Genomic DNA, 14,208 nt, shown 5'->3' with positions numbered 1-14,208 from the left:
ACTGATTAAGCTTTTTTTTTGGGAGGTATTATGTTGTCGCTTTATGCTCGTGGTGGCTTGATTTACTGGGAGGCTTGCTTGTTGTACTTCTCTGTATGCTATTGCCCTTTCTTGTATGGTTTTTTCGTGTATTTCCGTTTTGACTTTTGAACGAAATTTCACCTTATGAATAATTAAAAAAAGAACATAATTGAATGCCAAATTAATTTAAATGTTTGAAGATCCATGAAATCCATCTCCCAAAAAGCCTGGATATATGTAGAGGGTGGGGGAGGGTCTACTGGGAAAGGGGGAAGTTGTTGAATGGATGGGAGAAACCATGGGATAATTTAGGTTAGGTTTTTAATAAAGAACAAAAATTATTAATTATAAATTCTGTTAGTTTTAAAAATGTTAAGTTTTTTTAGTTATAGTGAATTGACGGAATCGTTCTTAAAGTTAACGAAAAGTTTAACAGAGTTAAACATAGGTTGTACATTGCAACACTCTCTAAAGTTCAGGTGGTTAATAATAAAAATTAAAAGTTCGGTGCACATGTCTAAAAGTTCAGGTAGGATTTATGCAAATTTCCCTATAGTTTTTATCTCTCCCATGATTAACAAATCTGATGTAGCAATACTCCTATTATAAAGGCAATTCGGACTCACATTATGTTGAATTGTTTACTTGAAACATTGTCGTATGTAAACAATAATTTTTGTTTTTGTCCCAAGTAATATGAAATATATAATTATGGGAATCATTAAATTTGTAATATTAATATTCTTCAATTAATATAGATGTATACATGGAATTCAGCACCAACTTGGAACTTGTCATGTTTTCAAAGAACCTTTCACTTCAATCCGTCTTGAAGCTCCTGGCTTCCTTCTGATAAAAACTAAACTTTGGATTTCCCATCCACCATCTGCCCCTACAAAACTTGCAAGGAAGGATATCCTAACAAAGGGGCATAGAGATCAATAAATGGACCCAGTTGGAGGTCCAGAGCTCCCCAGCCAAATAACATGCTTTATGATTCTCCTAAGGCTACCCTCCAAGTCTCTCATGCGCTTCAAATGTGTCTGCAAGTCTTGGTCTTCTCTCACCCGCGACCCTTCCTTTGTCAGCGCCCATCAAAACTTGGGATGCAACAAGAACGTTCACCTCCTCCTCACTGCCTGGGACAAACCCACAACGCAGCAACACTTCTTCTCCTTGCAAATCAACCAAGAAGGAAGTCTAATCCCTGCCACCCATCTTCTAAGTCTTCCAACTCCGCAAACCACGAATGAATGTCTCTACAATGCACAAATTATCAACGGCTTGGTCTGTCTTTGCCTTTATAATACTACAGTTCCCAATCAAGCCGATCCTGACCACCCCGTTCGCATTTTTAACCCCTCCACCTGAGAGAAATATTCTATCGCATATTTGTTTCTCCCCTGTGAACATTAGGAAAAGCCTTGCAGCCTGCATCATGCAAAGCCGTTCGCATTTTTAACCCCTACACCGGAGAGTCTATCGCTCTCTCCCGCGCTCCTGCATCACGCAAAGTCTATGTTACGTATCATTTCGGGTTCAGTCCTCTTACAAATGAGTATAAGGTTCTCCAAGTGCAAGAACTCATCCCTGCCTTGAGGGGTGAGCATTTTATGTTCAAAATATTTAAATTGGGGACAAGTTCATGGAGGCACATAGAGGTAGACTGTAATGGTCTCCGTATTAATCCTTTTACATCCCCATTTCATAAGCGAAGTGTTTGCGTCAACGGGGCTGTACATTGGATTCATGGGATTAACAATGTCATACTGGCTTTTGACATTGGAGATGAGAAATTCAGAGCAATTCCACTTCCTAAAGATTATAATTGTTTTACACATCGTATTGATTTTCCCATTGAGAGTATAGTTGAAGTGGATGGATGTGTGGCTCTAACAGGTGACAAGGAGTTGATGAGACTGAACATTTTAAGGCTTTGGGTTTTGGAGGACTATCAAAATCAGGTTTGGGTGAAGGAGACCATCTATTTTCCCCTTCATTGGGAGGAAGCAGGGTACCCAGTTCCTTTTTGTGCCATTCACACAGGTGAGCTCCTCCTCCAATCTTCAAGGTTAAGCATACAGAAGCCTGGTCATCCGAGGGTGCTTCTATACAATATGGAGAGTGCAAGTTTTAGGGGAAGTGATGAGATTGTTTTGCCCCTGAATATGCATCGACTCTGAACGATGATCGATTGAAGTTGCTGGCTAGTTATAAGGATAGCATTGTGCCCTTAAGATGAGATATGGCCTATGTCATCATCAAGCTTCAGTAACTAGAGGATAGCGTTGTGTTCTTAAGATGAGATATGGTGTATTTCATCATCAAGCTTCAGTTCAATTGGTCACAAGGGAAAACAACTGCAACTTGTTTTTTAGGTGTTTTTTTGTTAAGATTTCAGAGAGAATGATCAGCAAACCACCAAATATTGATATTGTTCTCAACTTAACCACCTACCTACAAAGTCCAATAGGTGAGTTTTATCACACAAAAAAACCCCAATATTATTTGAAGCGAAACACTTAATATATATTGTACTTTATTTACAAATTTATAAATAAACCCAATCCTAGACATGTATTTATAAAAAAACCCAAGCATTATTTAAACATAGAAACACACCCAAAATCAACCTCAAAGTCAACTTTTTGGGTGTGTTTATAAATGGGTTTTGAGTGTGTGTAATGATGGATTTTGGGTGTGTTTATATGTTTAAATAGTGTTTTTTTTTATAATTTCAACCCCCATTTTGGTTTTATTTTGTCAATGTTCCAATTTGATTAGATATTTATTTTCGTTTATATTTAATTTTTTTGGGCCCTAAACCCTAAATCCTAAACATAGAACATCTTCTAACAAAGGGAAGAGAAATACAACTAGCCGACTAGCCAATAACACAAAAAATATTCCCCCCTCCCCCTCCTAATGTGGAGCAATTTGCCTTGCACCTGTATCTGTCAATTTGTAGTTATGAGTCTAATATTTGTTTGGTTGGCCCTCCTTTTTTAACTTCTTGGGTTCTCTCATTTTTTTCAAGCGAGTAAACCAAAGCAGCTTAGCTGCATAGTCAGCTCAGCATATATAGCAATGAACTCAAAGTTAGAACTTGTCAATTCTTTGAAGACCCCTTCAATCTGTCCTGTACCTCTTGGCTTCCTCCTGATAAAAACTATGAACTTATTTTGGAGAAATTTGACATACATTGTAGGATCCACTATATTTTGGTTTGGACTATAGGTCGACTTATTATTCACCATGATTCTTCTAATTTCACTTTCTGAAAATTTTGGCCTTCATAATTTAGTTTGGTTTGTAATCAAGTCGAAATCGTAAACACCGTAAAATTAATAGATAAAACTTGAAATGGCATGTGTTAGCATGTTTTTCATAAGAGTGTTGTAATTGAGGGTTAATTTTACATAAATGCCTAATTTCCTATTGTTGTTAGCTTATAATTTTGTGGGCTTGGTGGCACCTTACAAATTGTAACTCAACTCAGGTGACTACGATGAAGAGATACAACACGACCACCATGAATGATTGCGTAGAATATCTATAATTTATGTAATAATTAAAAATATCTATATCTAACTTCTATCAGATTTTTCTTTGTGCTGAGGGGCAAATACTATTCTAAATATAATCACCTCTGTTCTGAGAGCTAGTCTGCCTCTATCTCAGTCTCTGTTTTAGTTTATATATATATATATATATATATATAATAATAATATTTGGTAAATTGGTAAGTATTATAGCATGAATTCAGTTAGGAACACAACATCCCAATTCTAATTTCTAACAGCAGAAATAGGTTGATTTTTGGGGGTGATTAGTTGATTGTTGGGTGCATTGGGCATTACTTGTAAATTGTTTCTGGATGTTCACCATAGAGGTCCTTCAATATTTCCTAAAACATGTATAATTAAAGTTTAATATTTCGAACCATAAGGTGTGGTGCGGTTAGCAAACTGCCACCTTCAGCTAGCGAGCTACCTGGTGCCTCAATGGCAGGGGTTCGAAACCCGTTGGAAACACTTTGTGGCCAGGGACAAGCCGAACCCCAGCGGGGAGTAATACCACCCTTGGGTGTGGGTACACCTCGTGGTATTTACCAAAAAAAAGTTTAATATGTCGTGCTAAAATGAACTTATTGCTAAAAATCTGTTATTTTTGGTGTGTAGACCAGAAGGGCCGCATTGTAATATGAAACTGGTGATAAGATCATATAAGAAACTGGTGATTCATTTTAAATGATCAACTACTGTAAGAACAATTTTTTAGTGTAGAAAATGTGATAAGGATGATAAGGGCGTTGGTGTGGGGAGTTTTGTGTGAGTGAGTGTGAGAGGCATGACTATTCACAAGTTATTAGAATTAGGACTAATGTGCTTGTGCACATGTCGCTCAATTCGTAAACATAGGTTTTTGGTCATAATGCTTCCAAGATCGCTCTTTTTTGCTATAAAGGTTATTGTTATCCCAACATAATTGCAAGAAAAACATATGAAATATTGGAGGAAACTAATTTTTTCAAATAAGTTGCGGTTTTGATATGCTACTACGAATCTAGTATGAATGTTGCACATGACTAGTTGTTGATGCAATTCTAGACACAAGACGTCCTCGTTATTTGAATTGAATCCTTGCACCTTAAAGAGTGCTTTTCAAGTAGCTTTGATGTTTTCATTTAGCGATCAACGGATCTTTCAAAGCCATTTGGTCGATGTAAACTCTGGGTACCAAACACCATTCACCATCAACATGATCATCATCTTTGTGAACTCTCAGATAGGTTCAACCATCCACAACTAGATTGAGGTACAATTGGCACACACCTAGAAAATCAATTTTGACCTAACTCTACATATTATCGTTGGAGTAGGGATTCAAGCTAATAATAAAAGCACGTTCACACCAATACAACATACCATTGTGAGGAACACTGGCATCGGAACACAAATGATTCACACTAAAGCTTCGTGGGCTTGATTCAACAGTCTCTGTTCATTTACCACTCTCATAACATAACATATATATGCAAGTTGAATTGAAAGGAATTATCCCTTGGACTCTCATGAATCATTATTTGCATAATCTTGTACTTGTAGTATTCTTCTTTTCCATCGCCAATGCCATCATCTTCCTTAGAACTGCATATGAATTCAGCTCATATGTTATTGTGACATCGAGTGGTGGGAGGCGGAGCACACCCACTGCTTGGTGTAGAGATTGCAGATGTCACGTTGATTGAGCCAATGTGTGCAGCAACAAACTAGATCATTATAGTTCCCAACCAAAAGTAGTACCCAAAGACAATTTGCGTTGTTGCGTATTTTGAATGTGGGGTGCTTGTCTACTGAAAAAAATTACGTCAACTGTCTCGTATCATTCAAGAAAATCAGGGTACATATAATGGGTTTTTGCTCTTCAACCAATACAAGGTCAATCAGGTCATCAATATATTCATGAATTTTGATGATGATATCGGCAATTCATTTAATCTTTTAAAGTCATCGATTGTTCAACTCTATTTAGTGAGTGCATATTATTGTATATGTACCTAACATGTATAATTCTGAACTATTGGTTAACATACCTAATTAAATTGGGATATATCATGATTTGGTAAGTACAAACACTCTGAGGATATATATGTGGTTCACCCTTACACAGTAGAAGAGATTGATTCAAACATAATATCTATGATGAAAGAGATCATTGCAAAGTGGGGAAGTGGTCTCCTCTTATAGGTGAGGGAGAGTCTTCACTTCTTGAAATTTTGAAATGGAACTCTAAGCATTTCTTCTGGTGACAACATGTAGTAGTGCTCCATTCGCTATGATGATGGCCTATGGTTGCATGACATGTGAATCGCGATGTTCATGCTAAGCTAGTCGTTCTGTCATTCACGTTATAAACAAGTTTTACTAACAATAATATTATTTGTATCAGATTTATCGATCATATTGTTCTTCACCTCTCTAATAGAGGTGGGCCCACTAATACATGTATGATGTTGGTTTGCATCATAATTTGTTCATATTATACTTAAGAATACCCGATCTGCTGACCAAGAACAAGAATGGATGCACTTGGAATTCAATACCAACTTGGAACTTGTCATCTCTTTAAAGACCCCTTCACTTCAATCTGTCTTACTCTTGGCTTCCCTCTGATACAAACTATGAACTTTAGATTTCCGATCAATCATCTGCCCATACAAAACTATCAACTGTTAGACTTGTAACTTGTAAGGAAGGATAATATCCCAAAATGGCACAAAGATCAATACATGGAGCCAGCTGCAGGTCCAGAGCTCCCCAGCCAAATTACATGCTTTGAGATTCTCCCAAGGCTGCCGTCCAAGTCTCTCATGCGCTTCAGATGTGCATGCAAGTCTTGGTCTTCTCTCACCCGCGACCCTTCCTTTGTCAGCGCCCATCAAAACTTGGGATGCAACAAGAACACTCACCTCCTCCTCACTGCCTGGGACAAACCCACAACGCAGCAGCACTTCTTCTCCTTGGAAATCAACCGACAAGGAAGTCCGTCCATCTTCTAAGCCTTCCAACGCCGCGAACCAAGAATGAACATCTCTACCATGCGCAAAGCATCAATGGCTTGGTCTGTCTTTACCTTCATAACACCTCAGTTCCCAATCAAACCGATCCTGAACACCCCATTCCCGTATTTAACCCCTCCACGCGAGAGTCTATCACTCTTCCCCATGCTTCACTTGCATCACACACTGCCAATGTTACACACCATTTTGGGTTCAGCCCTTTTGCAAATGAGTATAAGGTTCTCCAAGTGCAAAAGCTCATCCCTGATGCCTTGAGGGGTAACATTTTGTGTTCAAGATATTCAAATTGGGGGCAAGTTCATGGAGGCGCATAGAGGTGGAACTTAATGATCTCCTTTTTTATATTCAAATTAGTATTAATTATTTTAATTAACTTCATAAATTATATTACCTAGTATATAGTAACTGTTTTAAAAATTTTGTTCTTTAATATAATATTTAATACAAATATTTAAATACTATTCACTAATTAAATAATAATTAAAACATATTTACTCATTAAAGTAATTAAAAAAATGAAATTAGAGTACAATATTTAAACGGTATAGCCGCCCGGCTATACTGTTCAAACTATTCATAGCGTACAGCCTGGTTTCAAAAAATAAGTAAATTTATGTTTTAGCCAAAAAAAAAAATTCACTTTTGGAAAAACCCAAAACCTTTTCAAAAAAGACAGAAAAATCTCTCAACTTTATCAAAGACATGCAAATTCCTTAGAAATCCAAAAATAAATAAGGGCAATTTTGTTAATTTTGGCTTCTTTTACAAAATTTCTCTCTCATTTGTGTTTTTCCAAAGTCTCCCAAGTATAGCCGTTCGGCTATACCTTTAAAATATTCTATTAATAGATTATAGCCGAACGGCTATATTGTTAAAATATTCTATCCAAATAGTATAGCCGCTCGGCTATATATTTAAAATATTTGTAGAGTATAGCCGCACGGCGATACTGTTAAAATATTCTAATGTTTAATAAATAAAACAAATAATTGAGGAAGAAAAAAAGACCCAACAGCGAACTCCCACAGCAACCCCAAATCCGCCGGCCACCAAAACTCCCACCCACCTAATCTCGTCAGCCACCGGCAACCCCCTCTCCTTCTCGCCGCCGGCGAAGCCTACTTTTCTCTTTCTCTTTCTCTTTCTCTCTATCTGGTTTTTTCTACCTCTGTCCCCAAACTTCTATCTTCCTTGATTTCTCTGCTTCACGCTCGATCTCCATCTCTCTTTCAAAGAAGAAGCTAGAAGAGCAGGGAAAGGAGATAGGCCTGGATTCAGAATCAAGTGGGAGAGGGGGAGAGAGAGAGAGAGAAAGGGAAAATGGTAACAGGAGAATTGAACTCCTTCTTTATCTCTGTTGCAAAATCTCTCTCCGTAACTTTTGGAAGGCCAAAGCGGCAAAACGGCTGCGTTTAAAACGGTTCCACGATCCACCTCAGTCAGTCCTCCGTCTACCTTGTAGGCTTGCAGGCGCTCCATAGCTCCACAGCTGCACAAACGGTTCTTCTTCTACTCTTCTTTTTCTTGGTATTTAACTTCTCATTCTATTTCTACATTCTAATTTCCTCATTCAGAAATTAGGGGTTTAGGGATTCAGTTAATGTCTAATTTCTGATTTTACATAAATGCCTAATTTCCTGTTGTTGTTGGCTTATAATTTTGGGGCTTGGTGGCTTGAAAAGATACAACCAGAAAATATATTAGTGAAAAACTCTGATTGCATAGAAGATCTAATAAATATTCCAAACTCTATCAGAATTTTTTTTTCCTTCTTTGTGCTGAGGGTGAAACACTATTCTAAAAACTGTCACTTCTTCTAAGTCTCTGTCTCTGTTTCTTTTTTTCAATAATATTTGGTTCAATTAAGAACACAGCATCCTTATTTTGTAGGTTGATATTTAGGGTGATTGTTTGGTGCATTGAGCATTACTTGTAAATTGATTCTGGATATCCTCTAGAGGTCTTCAATATTTCCTAAAACATATATGACTTGAGGAAAACAAAAGGTGGGTTTCTTTTGTTACAGTAGTTTCTGTTGTGTGTTCTAATTTCTAAGTGTTTGATCTTGTTGTAGGATTAAATGGCGCGTAAATGGAAAGCGAAAGACGCAGAAGCTAAAGCTCTTGCAGATCCCATGTCAAAGATAGTATTGCAGCTTCAGTCTTCTCTAATCCAATCAGATGCCCGAGGAATCTTGTGTGGGTGTAGTGTACCTTGCTGCAGAAGACGAACAAGCTCATCTCCTTGGCCGTGCCTACTTTGGCGACCGTGTTATTAACGCCGAGAAGGATAAGCAGTGGTTTCAGTTGGATATGGAAGAGGCATTTTTCCTATGCTATTCTCTCAAATGCCTGAAGATAGTGGGTGAAGATAAACGCCCAAAGGATGTTCAAGAGCTCTGGCAGTACATGAAATCCAAAAAAGCAGCATTCCCTGATTTTTACAAGGCTTATTCTCATCTTCGACTGAAAAATTGGGTTGTAAGGCCCGGATTTAAATATGGTGCAGACTTTGTTGCCTACCGTCACCATCCGAATTTGGTCCATTCTGATTATGCTGTGCTTGTGTCATCAGAAGGAGATGGTGAAGCAAATGGGCGATTGAGGGTGTGGTCTGATATTCATGGCACCTTAAGGCTTTGTTTAGGTGTTGTAAAGACATTGCTAGTTCTTAGTATTAGTAAAAATGGTCATGATGCTGCCTCCCCATCATGTTTGGAGAACTATACGGTTGACGAGCGCACGGTTTCAAGATGGGTTCCAGAACAAGGCCGCGAGGATGATACATCAGTTGATGTTGAATCACAAGTATCACAATAGTTGAAAGTGGAACTAGCTCAGTTATAGTATAGAATCCTATTTCTCATTTTACAAATTCCATGAGCATGTTGCAGGATAAATGACTCTGTTTCATATCTAGGGAATTTTTAATCTAGAGTTGATTTTCTGCATTTTCAACGTGAAATCTATTGTCTTGTTGCAAATGACATCTTTTGTTTTTCTCTAGAGTAGATAGATGATTAATACAGAGAAAATAAAGTGCCGATAATTCACATATACAGCCAACTTATGAAAAATCAAGCCAAAGTCTTGATGTTCACTTGTCTAATACAAATAAGCCCTAGTGCAATCCCGAAACCTTTAAGATACATTTTTCAGAGTTTCGTTTCCAGTATCAGATTCTCTACCATTATAACTAGAGTTGGAAAGCACTAGGTTGTGATTTTGTCATCCGAGCCTCCCCATAGGGTTCATCGTTGTCAATCCGACGATTGTTTCGGAATGCTGCACAGCCAATCACATAGAAGATAACTAGGATGATTAATACAATAATGTTGATCACAGAGACCTTCCTCCAGCTCTTCTTAAGGCTGGCCAGAACACCAGCTTTGCAAGAGTTACAGGAATAGCATAGTTGCCGTTGGTCGTTGTTCCAGAGTGTGCAGTCAGGATTGGTTCCCGTTACACCTCCTCCAGTTTCCCAAGTCGTCTCATTCACATAAGTATAGCCACATTCTGTAGGGGGCTTGCAGCAGCCAGACTGTGGACCAAATGGGAAAACAACATTGGTATTTTAGTCATCATATCAATACAAATACACTGCCCTTTGTGGGCAAGTTAAGGCCCCCCTTTTCCCTCAGTTCTATCAATCTATAGAAATTGCAGAACCTGCTTCCTGATATAAATGCTATCTGGTAAGCATAAATGATACCCTAGCTTTTGGAGCAACAAAGGATAAGCATGAATTATATAAGAAAAGAAACAAGAAAATGCTGACCAAAAGCTTGAAATGTTGAAAACAAAAGAATTTGTAACTTAGTTAACCCTATTGATTAATTACACCACCTTGGCAACAGGTTTAACTCAGTGAAAAAGGGTATTAATTTGCATACTAGTGGTCTCAAGTTCAACTCTCATGACACCTTGGTAGTATGTGTGAAAGAAATTACCCCTCCCTCTTCCTAACTTCGGCCACACAAAAAAATAATAATAATATTACACCACCTTTGGGTTACATATATGACCTATCAAAGCATGAAATTACTAGTGCGAATATTGTTTTGTGGAACTATATTATTTTTGGTGAATAATATACAATAAAGAGTCAAAAGTTGTACTTATTTATTCATAGAAAAATTGTTCCTTCTTTCCCAAGTGATTTTAAAATGGATGGTCCAACATGTGAAGAAAGTATGGAACATGAGTTAGGCCATGCATCAATATCTGGAAAACTGAATTCTTTGCACCTATAATTTGGATTTTTGTTCTTTACAGCAATAATGGAGACTTGTCGACAAAGAAAAATACACAGAAAATGAACCCAAAAAATATTTGGGCGAGAATTCCAAGTTTGTTCCAAGCCTGTAATGATTATTACTTCCTATCTCTAACAGGGAAAGCAGACAAAAATGTGAAAGGGATATACCACCTAAAAGAAATTCTGTTACGATAAAGCAGAAAAGGCCACCATCCAATCCAATGCTCCCAAAAGACAACATTCTGACCAACTTTAGATACCAATTTATGTACCATCTCTCTAATAGAGGTGGAGTCTATTAGAGAGATGGTACACAAGCTGGTATCTAAAGTTGATCTCCCTAGCATTAGATTTTGATCTAAAGACAGACAACCTAAGGCTAACTAATTGTAAAGGGTGATATGATGACCGTTAACATGAATATTGATGACAAATCAAGAAAATATTGGGAGAAAATAGGAAAAGGTAAAGAGCTAAAGTCATGAGTGTTTAACAAGGGATTACGTTTCTTAATTGAGCAAACAAATTAATCTAAGATGATTATAGGCCTGCAAAGTTGAGTGGACAATAAGTTACTAGACACCAGTGATCTCACATTCGAACTCCCATGATACCTCTCCTTGTAGTTTTGACTATCACTTGTTTTTTTTTTTTTAATAAATAACAAAGAAAGAAACATCTCTAAATAAGAATCTTCTAATTTTCGCTGATTTAAGATAAAACTAAAATTTCTGACAAGTTTTGTAATAAGTAAGGATTTCATCCACCGCATAACTATTGTAATTAGGCTATCTCTTTCTCTTCGTCCCAAAAAATAAAAAAAACAGCTCTTTCTCGATTTAGGTCACCGCCTCTTGTGGTCCACTGTGCCATTACATCAGTGCCCTTTACAACCACAATGGTTTTTTTTTTTTTTTTTTGGTGAAAAAAGAAAAAAAGAAAAAGAAAAGACAGCACTTGAGATATGAAGTGCAGCAAAATTTGTGTTCTAAGTACAATTCTTTTGTGAATATGACAATTTTATTTTATTTTTATAAAATCAGAAATCACATAATTAGATAAGGACAGTGTACAAGTTGGAGTACTTTGGTTCTATGTTGGTGGGGTTTTCCGTCATTATCAAGAAAACATAAATAAAACCTTAAAAGAAAAGAGGGCCAGCAAGAGGCAATTTTCCATTGGTGCAAGAACCACATATTAAGGGGGGCTCCTACCTCAAACCCCACCCATGCTTGTCATATTGCCTGTACCCATGTGCCATAACCTTCCTAAGCAAATCTGAAACATCTAACAAATCTTAAACTGGATCTACCACTAAATCAAAAATTAATCTTCTTCCACTTTTTTTTAATAGCGATGTTCTAAACTACTCTAATTCACGAAAATTGGGTAAACTTGGATGCCGGGTTCTTTCCGGGCCCTCTAAAATCTAAACCACAAAAATTAGAACATAACAAAAAATTCCTAATTCAAAACCCAAGCACTAAAGTGATCAGATTAAGTTGCGCTATATGAACACAACCCAAAATAAAATTCCTAATGAAACCCAATTCTTCTTTTCAAGCTTCTTTTTTTTTTTTTCCTTATTGTTCAAAAAGAAAAAATATATATCCATGGCTGTAAATAAAATGAAACAAATTTAAGTAAATACCTGAACAGAGCTGAGCTTTTTGTTGTAAAACATGTCAGCAGTCTGGGGCACACCGTTCACACTCGTCCCCATCTTCTGGCAAACCTTGGAGTCTCTAACACAAGAGGCAATCTTTCTCCAGTTGCTGTCCTTAGCTACATGCTCCTCCAGCCAGCCGGAATAGTCCCCTAGATAATATTCCAGATATGCCCTGTTCGTCACAGGCTTGCCTGATCCTTTGTCTGTGACAGCATATGCGAAGATGATGAAGCCAATCAGAGCTGCTATGATGAAGAACATGACGAACAGGTAAAACCACATGAGGAAAGTGTTCCTGTAGCAGGCTCCTGCAAACCCAGCTAGGGAAACCACCATGATGGAGACCCCGATGATGATGAGCGGCCATTGGAGGAACTTGAGGCAGTCTGTGTTGTTGGCTCTGCTGCTCAGCCATATGCCCCCTCCAATGATTGGGATTGAGAGGAGGAAAGTAGCGAAATTTAGTAGCCCAATCAAGTGGTTGCTGAACCTCATGATCTTGGTTTCTTTTTTCCTTTTCTGGGTTGTTTTTCTTGGAAGATTTGCTTCTTCTTCTTCCTCTGCTTTCTGCTTTCTGCTGTTGGTGCCGTTCTGATACTTAAAGTTGGAGTTTTGACTGGGGGTTGGGTGAGATGTGGGTGATATTTTATAATGGAGGTTTTGGTTGTTTCGAGAGTAAAAATTGCAGAAAAACTTATGTGAAACAGAGATAGCACTGTTGGGTGTTCTCCGTCAATCACAGACTACCACGCGCTGTAAGAAATTGCCATAATTACTGTCCCTGCCAATCACGGACTACCACGCGCTATAAGAAATGAGATATGTGTATCTGACATTACTGGCCATATGTTTTGAATTTGTCTTGTAACCTAAAAGTGGGCATTCGGGGCAAAATGGGAAAATCATTACGTGCAATTGAAGAACTACTGTGTTGACTATGTGGGTAGACAGGCAATATATGGTTACTGTGTGAAGATTTTGATTTGTAATTTGTTTATTCAATTGGGTTTTCTGCTGTTGACAATGACTTCCAATTTAATTCAGCCAAAAAGAAAGAATTTCAAAATACATAATAATGACTTTTATGTAATCATATAAAGCCGAAGATATTTTAAGCATTTCATGTGTGCATGAAGCTCAAAGTTTGCTTCTTTATAAATGTTCTATAGATTATGGAACTAGTGTTTGTCTGTCCACTTGAGCCCGATATTCGTGGACGGTCAAGATTGGGGTTGGTTTCATATCACTGTATATGACTTTACGAGTCGTTTTATAATGAGGGTGTCATATATAGATTATAGATATAGATATTTATATTAGCCACATGATTCATTTGAAGGATCCACATATGATATCCTCACTATAGAATTTTGCGTGAATTCAGACATGTAGAGATTGGATTGGGTTTTCAAAAGTACCAAGACCACTAGATTTTTACTCTTCAAAAAGCAATGTTCTATGATATGATGAGTTAATTACAATTTTGAAAACATGGCATAACTTGAAAACTCTCTCTCCTCTGTCCCATCTCTTTCAAATCCTACATCTCCAATTGCGAAACTCAAATTGTCTATCTGCCTCTTATCGTATTTTATTCTGAAATCACACGCTTCTTACTTCTAAATCATAATCCATTACTCATTTCCACTTTCTCTCTAATTTGTTTAATCTCTTTCAA

At 37.4% G+C, this 14,208-nt stretch overlaps 4 protein-coding genes across 4 annotated transcripts; 3 read left to right on the top strand and 1 right to left on the bottom strand.

The window, feature by feature from the left end:
* The first annotated feature begins 966 nt into the window (after positions 1–966).
* Positions 967–2,263, top strand: LOC103324774 (F-box protein At1g30790-like). Its single transcript, XM_089048860.1, is given in 3 exon segments — positions 967–1,365; positions 1,452–2,192; positions 2,195–2,263. Coding segments are annotated over 3 exon segments (1,209 nt in total).
* Positions 2,264–6,313: 4,050 nt separating this feature from the next.
* LOC107882071 (putative F-box protein At4g21240) lies at positions 6,314–6,977 on the top strand. The gene is given in 3 exon segments (XM_089048857.1): positions 6,314–6,569; positions 6,572–6,865; positions 6,868–6,977. Coding segments are annotated over 3 exon segments (660 nt in total).
* Positions 6,978–7,597: 620 nt separating this feature from the next.
* On the top strand, positions 7,598–9,568 carry LOC103324489 (tRNA-splicing endonuclease subunit Sen2-1). The gene is given in 3 exon segments (XM_008226569.3): positions 7,598–8,104; positions 8,679–8,815; positions 8,817–9,568. Coding segments are annotated over 2 exon segments (738 nt in total). The 5' UTR covers positions 7,598–8,104; positions 8,679–8,684; the 3' UTR covers positions 9,424–9,568.
* Positions 9,569–9,623: 55 nt separating this feature from the next.
* LOC103324509 (tetraspanin-3) lies at positions 9,624–13,370 on the bottom strand. Its single transcript, XM_008226580.3, has 2 exons — positions 12,513–13,370; positions 9,624–10,144 (listed from the first exon to the last, which is right to left on the bottom strand). Exons 1-2 carry the CDS (start codon positions 13,023–13,025, stop codon positions 9,800–9,802), a joined length of 858 nt encoding a protein of 285 aa, XP_008224802.2. The 5' UTR covers positions 13,026–13,370; the 3' UTR covers positions 9,624–9,799.
* Between the last annotated feature and the right edge of the window lie 838 nt (positions 13,371–14,208).

This window comes from Prunus mume, linkage group LG1 (assembly GCF_029339155.1).
Source record: "Prunus mume cultivar Tortuosa linkage group LG1, ASM2933915v1, whole genome shotgun sequence".
NCBI lineage: Eukaryota > Viridiplantae > Streptophyta > Magnoliopsida > Rosales > Rosaceae > Prunus > Prunus mume.
This window is presented reverse-complemented; position numbering and strand designations above follow the sequence as displayed.

Coding starts and splice junctions, on each gene's coding strand:
- LOC103324509 (XM_008226580.3), bottom strand. CDS start 13,025: ATGAGGTTCAGCAACCACTTGATTGGGCTACTAAATTTCGCTACTTTC. Junction 10,145..12,512: donor AAAAGCTCAGCTCTGTTCAG/GTATTTACTTAA, acceptor TTTGGTCCACAG/TCTGGCTGCTGCAAGCCCCC.